The sequence below is a fragment of the Monopterus albus genome, unplaced genomic scaffold, assembly GCF_001952655.1.
Source record: "Monopterus albus unplaced genomic scaffold, M_albus_1.0 scaffold1.1, whole genome shotgun sequence".
Lineage (NCBI taxonomy): Eukaryota > Metazoa > Chordata > Actinopteri > Synbranchiformes > Synbranchidae > Monopterus > Monopterus albus.
In genome coordinates this window covers 5,604,480-5,627,101 of record NW_018127881.1, presented here as the reverse complement: position 1 = coordinate 5,627,101, position 22,622 = coordinate 5,604,480, and the positions used below count along the sequence as shown (strand labels likewise).

The window sequence follows — 22,622 nt, the reverse complement described above, 5'->3', positions numbered from 1 at the left end:
TGTGTGTGTGTGTAACATACTTGGCCAAATAAAGATGATTATCCTTATTATCTACTAACTGGCTGCAACTTAGCTGGGGTGTTATCTCTGTCTGAGTGCGACAGATAGTCCTGATAGGGTCTGACAGTGGGAGACTGGGCTTTTTGTCCAATGTGTCTGCACACTGGCTGAGCTACAGCTGGCCAGAGGGGAAAAGAAGCAACACAACATATGTGGTAGTAGCTCTTTGTAGCAAGAGATAATGCACACCACACTGACCACATAACTACCGGCAAAAACAGAAAACAGTCAGTGCTGGTGCAGACTAAAAGGGCTTTCAGATAGGATGCAGTATGCACTGCACTCGCCACGGGGGGGTAGGCACAGCACAGGGAAGAAGGGCGCAGCACATGTTGGGCACCAGTTGCTAGATGACCAAAAAGCTTTCCATGAGGTGGTTAGCAGATATTAATCAGTTGTTTGAGCAGCAGACTTGGATGTGTGATGTATCTATCTACATGCCAGCGAAAAGCTCTGGGTTGAGTTGTTTTGAGGAAATGAGCTGCAGCAAATAAGAAGAGGGTGCAGGTCGGCCAAAATCAAATTAATCTCCATTTTCTTTGTGGTCTGTCAGGTTCTCTGCAATTTGAAGCATCAAGGTGTCCTCACAGAGCGCTGCACCAAAGTTGAACTCACCTTCACCGCAAATACATTCATGCGTCGCGCAACACATAGAAATGAATGTGTTCGCCAACGTAGCGCAGTGCCCACCACGTCCCATCTGAAAGCCCCTTAAGAAGCTGGTTTGCACTGAGAAAGGAGGGGGGGGTGGGGAGTGTTGCTGTTGATGTGGGCCATGGTGGACAGACGGTGTGGGCCAGATAGAAAGAGTTAAAGAGGGGGAGACTGAGATGGACAAAAAACAAAAGGCAAACGTCACGTGTGTCCAGAGTCGCTGAGAGATGTACTGTGCAACGCTGTGCACAAGCAGTGGTTCAGGTAGAGAAGGATTCCCTTTGTGATGCAGATGACAACGCAATCAGCACCTCTTTGTCTCGGCCGGCGGGCTCTGCTCCCGGGGACATTGAGAGCCAGACACTAATCCAGTGGGTTTGTGTTCTCCGAGTACGCTCATAAAAGCTGTGTCACAGTACCTGGGGTGTGTGTGGATGGAGGTCTCTGAAACGAGGTCTGACCTCTCTCATGGTACGCGCTCCTTCCTCCTCCTCCTCCTCCCTCTCCTCATGTCTCCCTTTCTCCCCACGTCATGTCTCGGTAGCTGGCTTTGCTAGGCTGAATATTATAACCGCCATATTGTTAATGTGTATGACTGTACGTTCACATGAAGGATGTGACAGAAACAGGGGTCACGCTGATCAGCTGATCTCAGCTTTTCACGCCAATTCTGTGATTGTTTTCACTTATGAACAACGGTTTCTTCTGACTGGAAAAAAAAAAAAAAAAAAAAAAAGTGACAATAACATAAAGCACACTGATTCCACATAATGACTGAGTCTCCCGTCAAATTATATGAAATCAGTGTGCTTTATGTCCTTGTCACAGTTTTTTCTTTTCCGGTCCAAATTAGGCTTAGATGTTGCAAGGTCATTTTGATTGTGAGTGCTTACACATTTCCTGTTATCAAAAATGTCTGGAAACACGTTATACTGTCCCCTAATGACTACTATTCCCAGTGGGTTAGGCTGAATCAGGCTCTCCCTAATAAATATGACTTACCAAGAGACCACATACTGCCAATTAAAATGTGCTAATTAAGATAGCAGGATATAAGAACATCCTTGATCTAGATTCCTAAGTGAAATATCAGCGAGGCTCCATGGAGGTAACAAGTTTCTTCTCTTCTAGTCGGCAAGAAAACATTTATTCCTCATGGACTGAAGCAGGCCTACAGGTCACAAACTCTAATTCAACTGCAACGTTAAAATCCCTGAATCAATTTATAGCATCTGTCTGCAAATTTAATTGATTTACATACAGTAGCACATGCTTTCTGTATCTTAAATAGAAAAGAGCATTCTATTCCTTGCTGGTGATTTAAGACCAATTTTATCTCATCTTTTCTTAAACTCTTAGGATTACCAACACTATTTTCTGCACTATAATATTGTTAAAAATAGCCTTAGTCATCCTCTTTGAAACAGATGCAGCCCTCCAATCAAAAGGCACACCTATCCTTAAAGCACCACAAGAAAGAAAAACATCTCTAGACCCAGAAATCATCTGATCCTCACTAAATAATACATTTCTACAGAAGCATCATTTTACTATTTGGAGCACACAATACATCTAGTGTTCTTTTACAACCTAGTGAAATTTAAATTCTATACATACTGTAGGATGGGTTGAACATGAAATACTCAGGCAAAGGTTCTTCAGTATGTATAAGCAGGATACATGCGAATGATCCTGCAAATAAAGCTTTGGCATGCGAAGGAGAAGGGTTAATGACAGATTAAGTTGAGACAACCTAGTAGACGTCAAGTTGATGATCTTCAGTGACTGATAATTAAGTTAAAAGCTACCTATTAAACACCTTAAGGAGGATACACCAAATCCTAACATTTATGTGCCACTATCATTTAACCCACGCATTCTTTTATTTGATGTGACTAACCCTAATATTAAAAGAAAGCGGGTGCAGCTTTTTCTTTTTATGTGGTTAAGACTGAATGAGATGATTAAGACGTCCTGTCAGGCTTCCCTAGCCACCTAAAACATGTATGCACTTGTGACAGATACTTTTATTATTGTGAACCCATAATGTCGGTGCCCATTTAAGTATTCAAATGCAGTTCTCAAACTTCTTAATTCTGTAAGAGCCTAACACATGGGAGGGACAAAACAAACATGGAAACTTACCATTCCAACTTTTCTAGTAGATAATATAATGAAAGGATAAGTTGCTTCTGTTTGATTAGCTGATACCTGGAACAAATAAATTATATACAAGTGCACCCGTTTGATACCCGAGGACAGTGGGATTTATCTCTTTCCAGGTCCTGTGAATTTATCCATCACATATTTCTAATTGCTATTTACTTTTAACATCTAATTATAATAAGCACACTGCAACACAGACAATATAGCAAAACACAAATGCACAATTCTTCACAGCAAAATAATCAGTGCTACTTTCAGTCTGAGTGAGCTGTAAATCAAAATCAAGCAACATTGAATTAATAGCACTGGGTGATACGAGGAGGGAACACATCAGGAACTGCAACAGCCTAACCCCACCGCTGTGTGTTTTTTTTTTTTTTTATTTAGTCCCGTTTCTTTTTTGTGCCACCTTCCTGAAGGCTAAAATGCACCCAAGCAGCCTGATGCATGCCATTTTTACTTTTAAAGGCACTTGCTCTTTTCGGTTATTAGTTATAGTCATGCATTGTCAGCATTGTGTTGCACATGGAAAGACTTGAAACACCTGTTCACTCTGAAAATATTTTCATTTTCTGATAGCATCAAGTAGCCGCCGCATCTGACCAGCTGGTCCCTACACACTAGGCCACCTGACTACAGTTGAAGGAAACATAAAAGTAAACAGCTGTTCCTACCAAGACGATAAAAACACACCAAAAAAAATGGGAAAAGTCACTTTAAAAGCTGGACAGGAAAAAGATCCATAAGGTTTACTGCAAGAATATCTTACTATAAAGGGCATCACTGAACAGTTCATACCTGTACAGTAGCATTAAGCATTAAAGGTTGTTGAATTTTGGCTTGATGACTGAAGTTGTCATTTAGTAGTTTATATTGAGTTTTTAAATGCACAACATGGCACAACCAAATGTGGGAGTGAAATTTATATTTTCAGTAAGTAGATCCTTAGACACCTTGGCTGTGTACTTTGAGAAATTAATGGAAATTTGATCCAAATATGTTACATGAACCATCTGTGAAAGTTGTGTTGCAGCAACAATCAGAACCAAAGTCATGCTGAATAGATTACGCAAATATTTCAGGTTAAGCAGGGACAGTAACAACATCCAACATCCGCTGGTTTCCTGTAAACCTTTCTATGTCCATACATGCGACATCCATAAGTCTTATCAATACTACTTTGATACCGTTTCGAATCCACAGGTGAATTTCTTAAACTTAAGTTCTTTCATCAAACACATCCCTCAAGCTGAAACGCCATCTTTGAATCACCTCTAGAGACCAAATACTGCATGTGTGGACTGGGCCAGGAGAGAATGAAGAGTTGACTCATGAGCATGGAAACATAATCAAACAGTCCGATGTGAAATGAATCTTTAGTTAAACTGGCTGAACAAGCTAGAGCACGGAGCAACACATACAGTTGTTTTGCTGGCTGTGCACAGGGATATTGTACAACAGTCAGAACTCCGCTGTGAAGCTTTTTTTCATGTTCAGACTTAAATACCTTTGCAGCATATTCATTCCTCTAGTAATGTGTCCAAGGTCTAAAACGTACAGTACAGTTGACATAAAGCACAGCAGCTCAGTACGAGTATCCTCACACAATGTACAGTTGACATAAAGCACAGCAGCTCAGTAAGAGTATCAGTAACCTCACACAATGTATGAGAACAATACATTTTCTTAAGCAAAGTGATGGTACTTCTTCCTTAATCTCACCCTAGAGGTAGTCGTAGATGAAATGTGACACACCCCCATCAAGTGAAACAACTGGTACCAGCACTAATTGAAATTTTGCATGCAAAGTGACAATGCCTGGGCCCTCTGCAGTGTGGATTAGGGCTTGAATAGAGACAGATTTTTTGTGAAAGCCCACTGTGGTGGCTGCTGTACAGGCCAGTTCTCTGCATCTGTTCACTGGCTGGACTGAGAAAACACTGGATTGTATACGGCCGCTCATTTTACCTTTATCTAAACCCATTTCGGAGCCCAGCTTCCGTCTGTCTTTTGTTAGTCTCCCACAAATGATAATGCCTCCGTGTTACACTCGCACATCAATTCCTTACAAAACAATTCCGGTCAAAAACAGTTCCTTCATTTACATATGAAAACATCGTTACCAAACCTGGCAGGATTTTCTAAAGATTAACAATCATATTGTGCCTCGAACTGTCAAGCCGCCTTATATTATGTGAGAAAATGGTATTGATAGGGTGATGCAAAATGCAAAGAATGTGTAATTTACCAAAGTAAATCATAACATTTTACAGCATCAACCAGAGTTTGCCAGCTTCCAACTGTGTGGGGGCTCCAGTGCTCACCGGAGTACTGAAGGAATGCAGCACACACTGAAATGTAATCAAATGTGCGAGACGAGTTTTAAAGACTCTACACCGCGGTCTCATTCTACCCCACTTCACCATCCTCTGCTGTGGTTTGTGTCCCATTATGTCTCCTTCAAAGTAAAAGAGGGGAAAAATATTGTATCAGAGTGATCTATCATCCTGCTGACCCCCAAAACAACTTGCATACAAGTCTGGAGGAGGATGTTATTGCATCATAGCAACACCAGTCCTCCCAGAAAACCGTTGCTGTGTTTACACAGTACAAAGTGTAATACCACTGTAGGAGATGGGTGGGGGCAGAAATCAGAAAAGACAAATGACCCGTCTTGTAAATTTCATCCCCTCAGAACAACAGAGCCTGCTGCAATTTTATGGCTGGGGATGAATCTAAGAATTTCCACTCAACAGAATTAGATGACGCTCTTGTTATATGGCTGTCAACTGGGCGCTGATGACAATGAATGGGTAAGCTAATGAAAAGATAAATCCACTGTGTGTTTTCATAGTCATGTTTGACATTGCTAGGCTAATTTTCTTGGCAGTACTACCTCCATTAATTTTCGAAAGGGGCAAGTAGGTTCTCGTTAACTAAACCAATAAGACATGGCATCATTGGCGGCTTATATTAACGCTAATCAACCATTTAGAGTTGCTTCACATTTGAAAAACAGTCAAATACCACTAATGACTGAATGCAATTTATACATGTCCAGCTACGTAGGCGATATTGAGAGAGGTGACATAGCGTAGCAGGCTAAAAAGAGGAAAAGGCTTAGAGAAGGGGTCAAAAGGCTAAAGTTGGCCAATAGCATCCACGGACCACTTTACAGATATTATGTGGTTAGTAGTGCTGACACAGTACTCACAAAGTGCTTACTTGGACACAGCTAGGATTGTCTTAAATTAGTCCTCCGACCCTCTCTGCTATGGTCCCTGCCTGGTTCATTGATTATTTCTATTCTATGTGGCCCATTTGCTCTCCAGAGATCAGGGATACTTCAATGAATGTAGGAATTGTGATTTTACGAATACTCCACTCAGTTCATACAGTATAGTGTTTCGGAGATGAGCGATTAATGAAATCCAGTGTTACAGAAGTACACATTTATTAATAATGTTTGTCAGTAAGAACAAGAAGTACACGAAGACGTCATTCTCTGTTAAACAAAAATAAAGCCAGAAATGTAGTTTCCGGCAGTAAACGTGTCAAAACAATAGACTAGGGGGTTCTTTTCTGTTGCATGCTGGGATTTTTTTTTTTTATCCCGAATTAGAGCTACAGTGACCTCTTTTTCAACCCTTCATTTCTCATACGCAAGTCATCCTTGCAACTCCATTGGACAGTCGGTGAATGTGACACAGGGTACAAAGGAGGGGGGGGGGCTGAGCCATGTTGGCCGACAGAACTAGAGGGTTTCTGGATCAGAAAGTACAACAGCATAGGCCCAGAAGGTACTGCAATATACATACTGTGTATCAATAAACACGTTTCTTAAGTGAAGCCACTTATTTACTTCAACACACTGAAATAACTATTTGAGGAACTGTGCCGACTGGTGTACATACCCTCCACGGTTGATTTTACATGTACAGAAACAGAAACCACGGTCACGTTTCCATTTTAGAGGACAAGAAAAAAAGGGGAAGTGGAACACGGTGTAGTGTGAATCTGTTATTTTTGGCCTTTTCCCTTGCTCTATGACAGAAGGGCAAGGACAAAAATAATTTAAAAACACAAATAAGCATTATAACAACATTCAAGCAATAATTATTCCAGCAATTAAAGGAAAAACAATCATAGTCACAATTATATGGAATGACTACAGAAATGCAGAACATATTTTGCATATAATATTCACCATATATTATATTAAAAGCAGACATATAATAATATTCAATACATTATTTAGAAAACCAAGTGGCATTTAAGTATAATTTATTTTGGTTTGGTAACAATTTTCAGGAACAGTGTCAACTGATCAAATCTTGAATAACATTTAAAGGCTATAATACAGATTTTAAAGTTGCCGGGGTTTAATATAAAGGCTGATGGGTTTTAAACCTTGGATATGTAACTACACTGAACCCATAAACAGCAGCAGTCAGTCTGCATGAATACACATGGCGTTTATCAGTCTGTGCCACTCCTACATGGGACCTTACGAGTTGTTGTTACACGAATTTGGGATGTTAGTTCACATGGTCAAATGGGTTTTTACAGAAAACCAGCAGCTAAGTGTTTTCTGGGATTTTATTCTTGTTGTTGTTGTTGTTGTTGTATCCTGCGGTTACATTTGGCTGGGTTTTTCCATAGTTTCTTAGTTCCACCTTCAATTATGAGGTTTAGTCAAGTTGACCAGAGGAAGAAGACACAGCCTCCTCAAAATAGCCTGAATAAACTGGACAGTGTGACTGAGCTGACACTCTCTGTTCTTCAGTGTAAATGTCTCCTGTCCTGTTTGTTACAGGGCTACCAGCTGCACAAAATCACCTGCAAATATATTTATTTATACAGGGTAGGTTGGACTGAGCATTCATTTACAGCAACGCCCTGTTTACAATTAAAAGTCACAAGGAAATTATAAACTTCAGCCTTAAAGGGAGCAATAAAATGTGCTTTTTTTATAATTCCCAAATCATTTTTAAACGATTGAAAAGAGCCCAACATACGCATAGCTCCCACTGTTCCTACCAGAAAGTACCACACTCTAGTAAATAGTCTAACAATAAGTATTGTTACACACTAAACCGTTAGTTTTACGCATCACACACACAGACTACTACAGTAAAACACTCACTCCAGAGATTATTTCCACCATTCAACCTGTTTCATTGTGTGTGGAGCGGCGCTGCCTGCAGCCTGACGCGGCTGATCCGAGCTCCCTGTGACTGACGACCTGACAGTCTGTTCGGACTTAAAGTGCACGATGCTCCGAGCGTTTATCTGCATATTTAGTCTCTTAAAATGTTTAGGAAAACCGCCCTTGTTTGTCTTAGACGTTTTATCAGTTTGACGACCGGCGACACACCTCCACGGCCACGCTGAATGCTACCTGCCTGCCCGAGACAACGTTTTCTCACCTGGTGTCTGTTCAATACAAAAGCCCGTTCACGCACCTACGCAATTAACGCTATCAGCATCTGTGGAGATGCGGGAGCGTGTTTTTGTGTCCCACCATCATCTTTCAGTGGCTGTTTTGAGCTGTATCTAAGCTACATTTAGGTGCCGTAAACACCACGGTGCTTATTTAACGTTTGCATCTCTAAATGGAAAGCAGGAGCGTCCATTCATGCGCTTTGTCTCAAACTCAAAGCCGGGGCAAGAGGATGCGGGTTAGACCGCTGGGATGACAACATTAGCTTACCTTCGACAGCTATTACGGCCGGTAGGGTCCATAATATCCAAAGAATATCCATTATTGGTCACTTGCGAGGCCCAGACACTCAAATGGAATGCGTCCCGAAAGCCATTGACACCAAACGCGGAGAGGGGACAAGCGGTCCTTCGCCTCCAACCGAGCGATCCCAGATAGCAGCGAACACCAAGTCAAATCTGAACCAAGTTTGGGCGAAACCAAAAAAAACACAGACAGAGGGGGGCACCGGTGAACACAGAAAATCAGCCACGCGTCTTTGCGCTACAGCTGTCCAGCCAGGCTGATATAGAAGAGAAGAAGTAACAGTATGTGTATATTTTATGAGATGGGGTTTAAAATGTTTAAATGGTGGATGTAGTCCGGCGCCAAAGCGACTCTTGATCCCCTTCAGAGCAACTTAAATTTAGTCCGCTGTCAATCAGCGAGAGAAAGGCCGTCCACGCTGCATTACCTAGCGATAATTAGGTGTTTTGGGACCATGTGGGACATTTATAAAAGATGGAGCAGCTTATCCTCGGTGCCGTGTCGATGTGAATAGACCTGCTGCTTGTGCTTTTATCAGACGGAACGCAAACGTGCGGGTTTCACCGCAAGGCTCCTATGGACCATTACAGGACTTTAGGTGCTGTAACAGGTGAAGATTAAGGCAGGGCAAATAAAGTAAGTTTAACGTTTTGTTTTTATTTTTGCCTTTGTTTGTTTGTTTGAAAATCTGGTACATAACAGGAAAACTAATGACAGAGTGAAGACTTTACCATTTTTATTGCGGTTGTAGGCTGTTTTCTGATTAGATGGCCCGCTGTTATTATTAGTTTTCTGTACTGTATGTTGACTTTAAGCTTTAAACTAATTTTGATCAGAATAAAACCGTTTTCTTTTCTACCAGTTGTGTTTAATGAACAGAATTTCGTGTTTACTTTTTGCCCTTTTCAGAGGTTTTACAGCAAACCCATTTTAGAGCTTGAGCTATATTATTATTGCTATCAAAACTCACGGAATTGTTCTATTCCTACTGTTAAATACTGCAGTCTAATATTTTAAAAAGTAGGAAAAATGAGAAGGATTTACAATTTATTATAATTAAATATAATGCCCTGCATAGCAACTGTCTGCATCCAGTCACAGAGTGATTCAGAAGATTATAGGTCAGTGTTATGACAATGGCCAGATGCAGTTTTTAAGCCTATGTGCTGTTTTAAAGCGAAAGGTTTTCATAATTTCTATGATCATGAATTAAAATCTACCACTGACTGAATAGGGTAATCAATAAGTATTGGCTGCACTGACTCTTCTTTGCTCAGTAAACACTGGTGACATTTGCATATGTAAAGCTGCTACATGATGAATTTCATTGATTTGATCAGTCAAGAAAGAGGTGATAGAAATATATGCTGATATTTGATTTATTCAATTTCTTGTAGCAAATTTCAGATTATACATTATTCATGCATCATGTGAAAGAAATCATGTTGTTGAGCAGGGCTCGGTGTCAGTTAGGTAAGCCAAAGAAAGCTAAAGTGAAATGTAACTTCCTTCCAAGTGAAAGCGTTTCCCTCCTGTGTCGTAAAACCGTAATCAGTTGATGTGATGTTGGCTCAAAGTTCTTAAGATCTTAAAAACACATCACAATTAATCTTCCAAAATAATTAAAATTGAGCTGTGTTTGCAGTAAGTTGATTTAAGTTGGCACAACGGAGTGAGGCAGTGACATTACTGGAAATGATTTTCCAACAATCAATAAAAATGCTTTACACAAAATAAATATGCATATTAATAATCATAACACATACAACTTGTATGAGATTTCTGCCATTTTAATGAGATGACTCTCTTCCAAGATGTCAGCAGTATTTTGCATAAGTGACATTTGAATTTATTGTGCATCTTGCAAGCCATCGTCGTATTTTTGAAATTTCCTTAGAGTAGTATAAAATCCATCCCCTGCTCCAGAAACTAGTAATAAAAATTCAGTATCTTATGCTGTGCAAAGAATAAAACACAGACTGGTTTTTATATGACACGATGACAGGCGTGGAGACAGATGCCTTAGGGATACACAAACAACCACAGAAATTATGCCAAAAAATTATTGCTTTGTTTCACATGCAAAGTGCTGACATGCATGGAAAGACACCCGAAGACAAAGCATGATAAAAATTTCAAATATACACAAAATTGTCAAATTGCTTTTTGTACAAAGAAAGTTACAAACCTCGAAGGACAGAAAAAGATCTGGCTTGCAGATGTGCTCGTGTGGATTTACAGCACACAAGAACAGAGTAAAGCTGCATGGGGAGAGGTGCCTCATGGATGTGACGCATGGAGTCAGTAAAGCTGGAGGAGAAACGAGGATTGAAAATGTTATTTGTCATAAAAACATGCCTTTTTTATTATTATGCGCTGCTCCACTGTAGCTGTGCAGCAGGACTCTCGTGGGTTAAATGAGGAAGGGTGATTTATTTGCTTCCACTGATTTTTTGACTGTACTGATTCCAGGTCCCTTTAGCTGACTTCAGATCATGTTCAGGTGACTATAATGCAGATGGAAGAAAATGGCAAGGCACTGAGAAAGCAGCTTTCCCTTACTGTAATGATCTCCATATAAGCTTAGTATTGACTTGAGCCAGAAGAGAAGTGAAAGACACTGAAGAAATTACATTAGTACGTTTCTGACATTGCCCACAGAGATCTTAATGCCACGCTGTCTTATAATGGCTTTGTAGTAACAGAATATATGTAATTCAAAGCAGAGGTGTTTGAACGTGGCTTAAATCCTCTCATGTTCTTCTGTGATCCAAAACATAACTGTAATACAGTCGCAGTTCACAGTAAAGACAAAACATACTTCATAAAACATGCAACAAATTATCAGTTAAATCACCTCCTTATACTACAGATACACTGAGGAGGAATACATTTGATCTCAGAAATGCTTAAAGCTCCCTATAATCACTGAATACATAATGTGAGGGCATCACTTTGAACAGTTACATGTGAGATAAAATTACATGGCAGCAATCATGCAGAGCTACGTGTTTGCTTGAAATTATTCCATATGGTAGTATCTTTAAAAATATTAATATTCTTTTTTTATTTTAATTTGTCCCCAAATACAAACTAATCAGACTAATGTTCATAATATTCCACTGTAAATGTAAATTAATACAAAACATAGAGACAAATTTCCGTATTATTTCTTATGTAATTCTTCTTATACAAACATATTTTTATTCTAATTATAAATTCGTTAAGAATTCTGAAAGTAAATGCATTTTATCTTGATATAATCAAACATTAGGGTTTTTGTTAGACTAATATTTTAGATATTACAATCATCAGTAATCATAATTAAACAAACTACTAGTACGAGTTAATAATACTTCACATAAACCATTAAAACTATATTTAAACATCCCCAGATATTCTAGGCAGCCTTTGTATTACAGTAATATTATTATTGTGGCTGAAAGACAATATTTATATTATTGAGTTTTAGCCGCTTTCAATTAATCTGATGCATCAGAAATGTTAAAATCACTATTAATTTCATATAACTGAGTATAAACTATATATTGATGGTAATATCGACGTGGCAGTGGTAATGATATGAAGCTGCTTAGAAGCAGATGCACATAATTTATACTTCAGAGTCACAGCAGACCTTCATTGCAGAATTTTGAAAGGACAATTCAAATGTAACATTCTGAAAAAAGTCGCTGTGTAACAGATGTAGTGACATTGTACCACCAGCAGAAGAAGCAGGAGGAACAAAAGTATGTAAATATTTGGTTCCATAAGAGAAGCGTGCTGTCGTTCCAGAGCTGTCTAAGGTGTCACTGCATCAACACTGCCACCCAGAGTTTAAAGGCTGTACATTCATAGTTGTCCTAGGTTTATATACACTGCACATTTTCTGCAAAGATTACTAATACCTGTCTGAGTTTAGCTCAAGGCCACCCCATTTTATGTGCATCTTATTTATTACAGGCCATCTTGCAAACTGAAAACAAAAAGACATTTAGAAACAGTTTAATTCTTTAAAAATAAGATTACATTCTCATTACAGTTCTATTAAAACAAATTCTGAATAACATTTGGGAGGAAAACAGTTTTTGTAATTCTTATTTTGAGTTATGTTAAAAGGAGGGGATTGGATTAACGTAACTTTATCTCAAGTTAGTAAAAATTAACTGAAGGACAGCGAGTAGGTTCAACTTAGTGCGATGTTTATTGCTGTAGAATTGTTGTTCAGACTCACATTTAAATTAAGGATGTAGCTCTGTTGTCATACTAAATTGATTTCAACTTTAAAATGAAACAAAAAATGACCACCGCCCATTACTGAGCCCTATTATCTTAAATTAAACACATGCTTTTATTTGTCAGGGAGGATGAAATGAAGCTGATGAGGGTGAGAATGAGTTCCTGCAGCTCATAAGCTGCTTCTTATCCATTGGAATATTTAGCTTGAACTTAAGCCCATTCAGAACATCCACTGCGGGCTGGAATCAATTTCACCTTGAGCCTTAGAGGGTTTACCGTGAAGTTTTCCTCCCACTCAGCATCAGCAGCTGGATAAAGACTGAGGAAATAAAACAGCCTGCTCTCCATAGAAGCTGGTGTGTGATCCCTGACCCTATGCTGAGAAAGATCTGCAGCCTCCTCTAATCTAGAGGGACCTTTTGCTCATGGATTAACCTTAGCTGAGACCACGTCTTCACAGGCAGGCCGAGGAGAGTCGGCTGATTGAACTCTGACAAGCAGAGGAACCAAGCCCCACATCAGTAGTCCATTTTATTTAAAAATTCATTTCTCCTATCAGATAAGGCAAACTTTGTCGTGATCCACTTTTTACTTTGCTAAATTAAATGGCACTGCCACAGAGGACACGCAAACATCCTTAGTTGTTTTGGAAGGAAAATATTTATTCAATAAAGCTGAAAAAAGATGGTCTCACTGCTTATCTTTCATGAACAGTCCAGCCCACCCCACTGCTCTACAACCACCCACCACCACCTTCCCAGCATATTGGTTTACCCCTGCCAAAAATTTAATTCAATCCCACTAAGTTGCTCCAGCTTTAATTAAATAGACCAAAAGCCTTGGCAGGATTTAATTTACTTCCTTGCTACATGAACTTTACAGACACTGTAGAACTTTCACTGCTGCTGGGACCCGAGAGGAGACACCAAGTTCTCTCGTTCTTTACTATTAAATCTCATCTTTTTCAAAAACTAGAGTTTTCTCTGCCAAATCAGGAAAGGTAAGGACTAAAACCAGTGGGTCTATGGTGGGTCACTGGCTTTCGTGATGGCTAAAAAGAAATGTGTTTGAATTGAGCAAGCCTGTCAGAGGGCAGACAACACTTTTTATTATCATAATAAATCTAAGCACTATTGCCATAAAACAAAAGCTCAATAAAAGTGATGCAGCTGACAGTCATAACAAAATGACTGCTTTGATATAAACGGCGGTCATCAATCATGGCTTTGGATGCTACCGTCCCCTCTAAGCGCTCTACTAATTGATATGAACCACTGACATAAATCAGCCACTGTGTGTTGATGCTGCGTGCTGTTGCCGCTGTGGTTTGCATTTCAGAACCTCAGATCAATTTTCCCTTAACGCATACGGAGCAGTAGTTCACATATACTACAGTCGTTCACCTGAGGATAGTTTTGTTGGTACAGTAGAAATAAACAAGAATACAGTTATGAATGTTTGAACTGATTCCTCACAGAAATGACAGTTCATGTATGTGCACTTGTATCTCTACTGCTAGGAACGTGCTTTGCTCTTGAGATTGTTTGATAAGTCCAGAGTTCAAACACTGTTTAAAATGATCCTCAGCTGTTTTTATTTCCAGAATGAGCTCAATACTCACACGGAGCTAAGCTGTGATAAGGGAAAAACTGTACTGCGCTATTGTTTTTGCACGTTTTTCCTTTGAAATAAAAAGCTAGAATAAATGGTAATGAAAAAGGTAACAAAAACATCTTCATGATTGTTTATCATGAGCGTAATAGCTTGTATGCCATAGTAGAGTATATGTAGTATGTCTGGTAGCATGAGATTTTTCTTTTTACTATACTTTTTATGACTTTTATTGTGTAATGAAGTTCACAATGAAGTTATTTTAATTTATTGTTTGTTTAAAGCACTTTCAGTTATTTGTTTGTTTGTTTTGGGTTGTTTTGTTTTTTTCATTTTCTCAAAATTCTACTGTATGAGCTTGTTTAGCCATGGTTATAATTTAATTAAGGATTTTGTTATTTTTAAAAAAATTTATTCCCTGCTGAAATATACATTATCAATAATAGACGCATCAAATAGTAGTTAATCAATTAGACAATCTAAAGACATTTGATTGAATCATTTTGATAACAGATTAAGTGTTTGAGGTATTTTTTTTTTTTATAAAGGAATAATACGTGTGTTTGAAGGGGTGGGGTTGTTGTCCTGACTATTGGTGTCCATTCACACTCCTGTATGTGTCAACATGCATGCAAGTGTCTAAATGCCACTGCATGTAAACGTCTGTGTGTGTGTGTGTGTGTGTGTGTGTGTGTGTGTGTGTGTGTGTGTGTGTGTAGGGGAAACAGAGGGAGCTTAAAACTGCAGAAAGCAGTGAGGAATATGGGCCTGAACATTAAAAATAAAAAAATTAAAAAATCCTGGCTAATTCTGCCTTAAGATGTGTGAGGACTGCAAAGAGCAGAACCAAGCATCCAGAGATCGTTTCCGTGGCAACCTCTGCCCAGGGAGATCGCTGACCCTCTAGGTCACATATGGCACCAGCAATCCAATCAGGTCTAATCTGGCTTGACTTATGGATCATAAATTATATTTGAAGGCTGGTTTACAATGTGGCTTATCTCATCAGCAGACTCAACTGTATGATAATGGACACATTTATGGCAACCTGATGAACTGACCCTCTAAATGTGTCTATCAACAAATATATATGTTGTCTTTTGACACAGACCATAAATAGCTCAGAAGTAGACGATACCCTGCTAAGCAAAAAGTCACAGTCATAAAAAGGTAAAAGTTAAAATGCATTCTAAATTACTAACATAACTCACCTAATTAATTCTAATTCTACAATATACTTTTTCCATATTTCACCCATTGATATATGCAGAAATGTTCAAAGAGAAGTGCTTTATCAAAATCCTGATTTAACTAATTTCCAAAGAAATGTGGGAAAATGTTATAGTTTCCATGTGTTTTGGTTAGCCATGCTGCTAACGTAGCCTACTCTACCTTAGCACCAATTCTACCACCCGTGTGTCTGCACCGTTTAACATCCAGTACTAATAAAAATGCATGTCATGTTGTTATGGTGTGTTAATTGCCCAAATTTGACAGTGAATAGCAGTGCATGCTCATGCTCATGCTAATAAGGTAAACAAAAGAGTCCTCTTCCCGTGGGCGTCCACATCCCGATCATGTCTTATATGTGATTGGTCAGTGCACCGCCTTTGCTGGATGAGGTCACCATCAATCAAGGTGAAAACACCATAGATGGTCACACACAGCTTCAGTTAAACGTTAGAAGCTCAGGCATAGTTCATGTACAGTTCTGAGATCTGAAGAGACTTCATTACATGATCAGTTAAAACATTTCAAAATGTTCTGCATTTTGTGACTTTCAGTCTCATCTCGTTCTCATGAACCCAATTTTGTGTATTGTCTCATTTTGTGAGCTAGGTGGATCGTCACACCCCCACCCCGTACACATAACTTTGTGATTCTGACCTCACACAGAGTCATGTGTGTGAGCAGCTCTGGGGGTAGCAATGAGATTTAAAAGTTGGCGGCCATGCAGCAGAACCACAGATTTGATTTGAATGATTTATATGCCATGTTTGTGGAGTATTGAAATAGTGTGGCTATAGCCAACCTCAGAGAAACCTTATAGTTTGTACCTGCATTTGTAAAAACTTTTAAGACACACACATACTGTTACACAATGTGGGACCTTAATACAAGTTCTCAGTTTCTTAGCTTCAGAGAGCTGTTACATCCTATTTAGGGCCAAGCCAGCCTCATGGTCTGGATCATCTAAATTCTTAACACTCACACGTTAATAAAAGACCTTGATTTGTTCGTGAGGAAACATGAATTTTGTCCACAAGATTTTTATTTATTTATTCATTTATTCATTCATTCACTCACTCACTTACACAAACACTCATGATTCAGATTGGTGTGCACTAAAAACTGCTGCACACTGATGAAAACTGAATCTAATCTGGATATAATAAACAGTGCTCGAGGAAAAGGATGTCTGGAAAAGCTTCTCAATGGAATATAAATATTTTATATGTGTACATTTAAAGCAACACAGTATTTGTTGGGGAAGACAGGGATGACTGCTGTTTCGCATGCTTGGGGAAGACAGGGATGACTGCTGTTTTGCATACATTTTTTTTTCAAATTTTAGACAATACCATATATATATATAATTTTTGCTGACAAATGTCAGGTGGTGAGGTAAGGAGAGTTCAGCCTCAGTCTGATCTGCTCCGGATCTCTGACTGACTCTCACTATCACTTGCGGTTGCCATGCGGTTGCTGTTTTCATGACTGAGCTAGTAATATTTACGGGTGAGTGGATTCTCACCTTTTTGTTAGGATCTATAATGGACAGTGAGGGCTGAGCTGCACTGGTCATGGGAAAGCCTGAGGTCTGAAGTCAGAGGAATCTTCATATTTGCTTCAGATATGCTTCCAAGTTAAGAAAATAACAGATTATGTTAGGCAGATGTGCTGTAAATGTGACTTATTAGCAATCTGGTGAGAACATAGAGAGAAATATAGTTATACACGTAGAAATATTCAAGAAAAGCATGCATGCAAGTGCAATAAAATTTCTCAGGGACTACAGCTTGGAATAAAAGATGACTTCACTTGCATATTTGTTTTCTTTCCTGGAGGCAAATAATTTCATAAGTAACAGGAAAATATATTGCTTTGTGTTCCAGTGATTTAGGTAATCTGTTCTGGTATATTTTGAGAGTAATTCAGCATACTAAATAGATTATTGGTGTATGCAGCTACTGTGCCACCCTCAGTCTTTCAGCTGAAACTACTTCACCAGTGTTGACATCCCCATACACACAAACACCAGGCCGAGTTTGAAGCTGTCTCGCTGTCTTTTCCCTCAGAGTCCTCCAATGTCATTTTCAATTGGCTGAACAAATTGAAATATATTTAATGATTTCTAAATTTGATTTTGATTTCTGGAGAGTATCTTAAATAATGTGCGCTGGGTGTGTGTTAGCACTGCTTCTGCTTGATCCCTTTCAGTCACCACTTAATACATACTGTTCATTTTTTATTTATTTACTGTATTGTTTGTACTTAATATATTTAAAATTGTACATGCTGATTATACTTATTCTATTATGTGTGATGACTGAATAAATTCATTTTTCAGAATTAATGACAAAACAAGTTCAAATGTGGGTTTTCTAAAAAAGTGCTTGGTGAGCAACTTTTATTGCAGTCAACAGGCAGCAGATTTTATGAACTGGATACTGGATCCAGTTCATAAAATACCATAATTCCATGCTTCCACCAAACAACCCTGTCAGTTGGCTGTGCAGCAGAGTTGAATATACAGTAGCATTTGTGAGGGCTTTTTATAGATGCTGTTTTTCACTGAAAACCATGGCGAACAAAAACACGTCTTCAAGCAGGTTTTAGAGGAGGTTTTTCAAAGCAAAGCTGAACGAGTGAGCGCCACAGGCTGTGATACTACCAGCACTGACTCAATAGACCTTTTCATGGTAGACATTTTGATCTGTCATAGCAGAAAAACGCACAGGTGCAGCTAATAATGATACAGTAACTCTGCTTCATTCCTGTAAGTTGATATTCTAAAGGGAATGCAGTCATTCTTGATGTGTACACACTCATGTTTCTAATGTATGTTGACGGTTTTAAAGCTTGATTTTGTATGTTGTTTGTTGAAAAGAAACATAAAATCCTGTGTAAGCTACAGCGTTGTCACATAACTGTGTGTTTAATAAAATGTGGTGTGGTAGTAGCACTGGTACCGTAGGTTATCTGCGCTGTAACATTGACATACCTGAGGCACTTCTGATTGGGTGTTAGAAAGCAACCACAGATTTTTGTGTTGCATCACATTTTTTTTTTATTGCAACACAAACTAACCAATTTACAGGACAAAGGACATAACATAGAAAATAACATATCATTAAGTTTAGTTTGTGTGTGTGTGTGTGTGTGTGAAACTGTGTAGTGTGGGTGTATCCAACTCTATGCAGTCTGATATTCAGTATATATTAAAGAAAAATAAAAAAAATTCACAAAATAAATTAATAAATTCACAGGGGTGTGTCACATTAGGATCTGTTAAGTGACAATGTTGAAAAATCACCAGATGGAAGATAAATGTCTTAGGACTGATTTCTATTAAAGTAAAACTAAACCATGTATAATTAAAGATGGCACATTTCTCTATTTCTTTTATTCTATTCTACTATATTTTATTTTATACTTTTCAGTCTACTCTACTATTCTACAACTTCTTCTTCTCTAGATTAATCTACTCTCCTCACTGAGTACACACACATACAGTATATCCCCTTAACTTCTTAAATGTTTATTTAAGTGTTTATTATTTACTTAAAGCAGGTTTCACAGCATTAATTTTTCAAAGGTTTTTGCAATGCTTAAAAAACCATTTTGATGATTCTTTAAACATTTATAAGATACTAAAACTTTCTGCAAACTTTACTTGCTACCAGGGGCTTTACTAAATCATAATATAAAAGTGATTAAAATCATTTTCTTAGCAGTAGACTAGCCCTTTAGTTCTAATGTGGCTGGGTGTCTTTTTTTAAATGAGCAGGAGGGTAATGAATAACTGGCAGCTTCATCCAAAAAAGTTTAGGAGGCTCACGCTACAGCAGTAACTGTTGAGCAGATTAAAAATAATCTGGGGAACTGAGAAATGATGTTTTACTGCTGGCACAGAGTCAGACTCATGTTTTATTAAGAGCGCTTCCAAGACACAGTGGGGAACATGCCGATGTCTTGTTGTGTGTAACACAACATGAAGCTGTCATGTAAGTTAGAGAATCCCTTTGAGCTCTTATATTGCATTTTTAAATGATATTGATCTTCTTTAACATCTTTGAAAAGCAACACACACCTTGCTACTGCGTGCTGTTGACTTATGGACAGTACACTTTTTATTTTATTACAACTGTGAGTATAATCACTGAAGTGTAAGAAATGGAGAGCTGGAAACACTTCCAAAAGGCAAGGGGCATGTCGGTAGCTAACTACATTATTTTCAGTTGTTACAGGTGATATTACAAAAATATTTACTCAAGACTGAAACTCTGTCCTGTGGGAACCAAGACACTAGTATATGACAGTTATTAATTGTCAAATCCTCATCCCTTATAAGAGTTAAGTGTAGTGTTTGAGAATATAAACATTAGCATGAATCTTACCAGCGTGTTGTTACCTGACAGGTATTTTTTCCATAATCACCCAAACAATCCAAAGGTTAATTACATTTTTACTTTTTACAGAGAACCATAATATCTCACCCGTGCAATACACACAGACAGTGCTGCTATGGGCTGCGGAGAATGCTAACTATTTGGAACAAAGCCTTAGTTTTCAGGATTTACCATTTATTGTGTATGTGACCATCACTTGCATCTTCAAGACCCTTTTCATAGGCTCCTCATTTCATTGACAAAAGTCAGTTGCACTGGACTATTCAACCAACTCACTGAGTTTTCACATTAGCATTAGCTTGGGGGCTTAGCAAACAGCCATGTGTACGAAATGGTATTTGTATTATATTTGTGCACTGTAAATGACCCTAGACCATATTCTGTGCAATGTAGAAAGCACAGACTGTATGTAGAAGACAAATTAGTTAAAAATAAGCTTCACATTTTGTATTAACTTTATAGGAAGGTTATTTTTATGCAATTAACAGTCTACACACAGTACATATAGATAGTTTTAATTTTGGTCATAACATTATTATCAGCTCTGGTGACTAATCTTTGTTGAAAACTGAAACATTTTTGTCCATATAACAAAATAAAATAATCCTGTATTCATGTTTCAAGGAATAAGAGGCATTAAAAAGAAATTAATTACATTATTGTGATATTATTGTTCTTCAATAGTGGTTAATTAAATGCCATAAAAATTACATTAAATCTGGTTTAACACCGAATTGTTTGCTCACTGGAGTTTTACTGTTAACATCCCCACAGACTCTCTTGAAAAAGCTTTGTGTCACAATGTGATTTCTGAGATCATAGCTCTTCTCTCTTCAGTCTGACTCTCCACAAATGATGTGCTTTTCCTCCTCATGAGGATGCTGTGAAGCTGCTGACATTAAAATCGATCGCTGTCAACACGCTGCCTTTCCTGTTACCACGAGAGACATTGACGACTGTGGCTGGTGTTAAGACCTGCAGATGAGAACAAGCGTCTCTGGTGTCCTGGAGGAAACAAGAGGTGATGACAGTGTAAAAGAATCTGCAGGTCTTCATGCACTTACTGTCACTTCTCAGTCACCTGTGCTTCCTGATGTGATTCCGTGGGCACAGTTGGTTTATAGGCTCATTTTCAAGACTGCAGAGAGAAGTAATTACAAGTAACAGCTACAGGACATTTTTGTGTAGCTATAGTAAAACAAAATGCTTTAGTTGAAGTTTTAACAACTTTAAAATTACAATCTGATTATTAGAAGGTGTAACAAAAGAGTTTTTCTCATATTTAGAATTTAAGTTAGGAGAAGTTTGTGATATGTGTGTGTATGCTTGTGGTTAAATGTGCTGACAATCACCAGTGGATGTTAAGAGTGCTTGTTGTTCCCCAGCTTCGAGCCCCACCATAAAGCCATGGCTGGCTGGATCAGGAGTGTCGCACAGTGGTCATAAAGAGGCTGGTCATCCAATGTCCGTGATGTTAGCTGAAGCACTGAAGCATCAATGCTCCCACCCCTCGAGGCATTGCTGCCCATTAAATCTGTGTCAAACTACACGAACCCAACACATTTGCAGTGCAAAATCATGAGCGACAGCAGTTGTTTGCCTGAGAGGCTGATCAATGAGCCAACCACAGGTATTAAGTTGCGTTCTAGTTGGTGTGTAACTGGGATGTGAGAGGCACAAAGACACTGTACACCGAATATTATTTCAGACTTTTAAGCCTCAATGAGTCCAAGGTATGTACATTATTACAATGATGTGAAAGCTGGTGGAGCCAAACAATGTGTTTTGATGCCAACTCTGAATTAAATGGCCTCCACTGATGTAAAGGAGTCACTATTACCTTCAGTCCTAATGAGAATCAACACTACTGTCTGAAGTTTTGTGCAACTTGTTTTGGCATTTTAGACAGTTTGACAGGTCTTTTACTGCCTAGCAGAATATTCTCATTTCTCATATTTTCCTGAAGATGAGTTGATATGTAACTACACAGTTTTGACAATATTCATTTCCTGAAAAGTGCAAGGAAATGCAATATGACTGGTGTCACGTAAAGTGATGATTTATAAAGGTCATGTGCCAATAGGTTTGGGACACACTGACTAGATTTAGGGTTGCATTATCAGGAAAGAAACAAGTGATGACGTGCTTTTGCTTCCAGCACCAAAAGTCACACACTCTGCCTGTTCACTGCACTACCTGAATAGTGTGAACTGGCCAAAGTATTTTTCTGAGGAGATGATGAACTAAAACCAGAGCAAAACCAAGTGACTAGTGGCTTTGAAGGAATTCAATGGGATTCCCAGATTACGCTGTTTCTGTTGGAATACTCTATAACATAAACCATTAGCAACCAATGTCAATAATTGTTGTGTGGAGTTTGTTTTGGGTTCTCTTGGCCTCCTAGTGGTCAAAACAGCTCAGTGCAGCTTTAAGCTGTTAATGTTTCTAAAATTAACTTTTGCTTCAACAAACCTGTCCATGTTTCATGTTCTAGGCAGACTTTAAGTATT

The 22,622-nt window shown here is 38.5% G+C and overlaps 1 protein-coding gene and 1 long non-coding RNA gene across 4 annotated transcripts in view; one reads left to right on the top strand and one right to left on the bottom strand.

Moving 5' to 3' along the window:
• ephb2b (eph receptor B2b) overlaps positions 1-8,755 on the bottom strand; it is a 123,678-nt gene extending 114,923 nt beyond the window's left edge. For all 3 annotated transcript variants that reach the window (XM_020595174.1, XM_020595335.1, XM_020595259.1), the window contains exon 1: positions 8,594-8,755. In XM_020595174.1, the coding sequence (XP_020450830.1) occupies positions 8,594-8,645 (52 nt within the window). In that variant the 5' untranslated portion in view covers positions 8,646-8,755. The remainder of the gene's footprint in view (positions 1-8,593) is intronic.
• A 216-nt stretch (positions 8,756-8,971) lies between these two features.
• Positions 8,972-22,622, top strand: LOC109957501 (uncharacterized). The gene is made up of 3 exons (XR_002274565.1): positions 8,972-9,265; positions 20,990-21,133; positions 21,498-22,622. It is a non-coding gene; the product is annotated as an uncharacterized LOC109957501 (long non-coding RNA).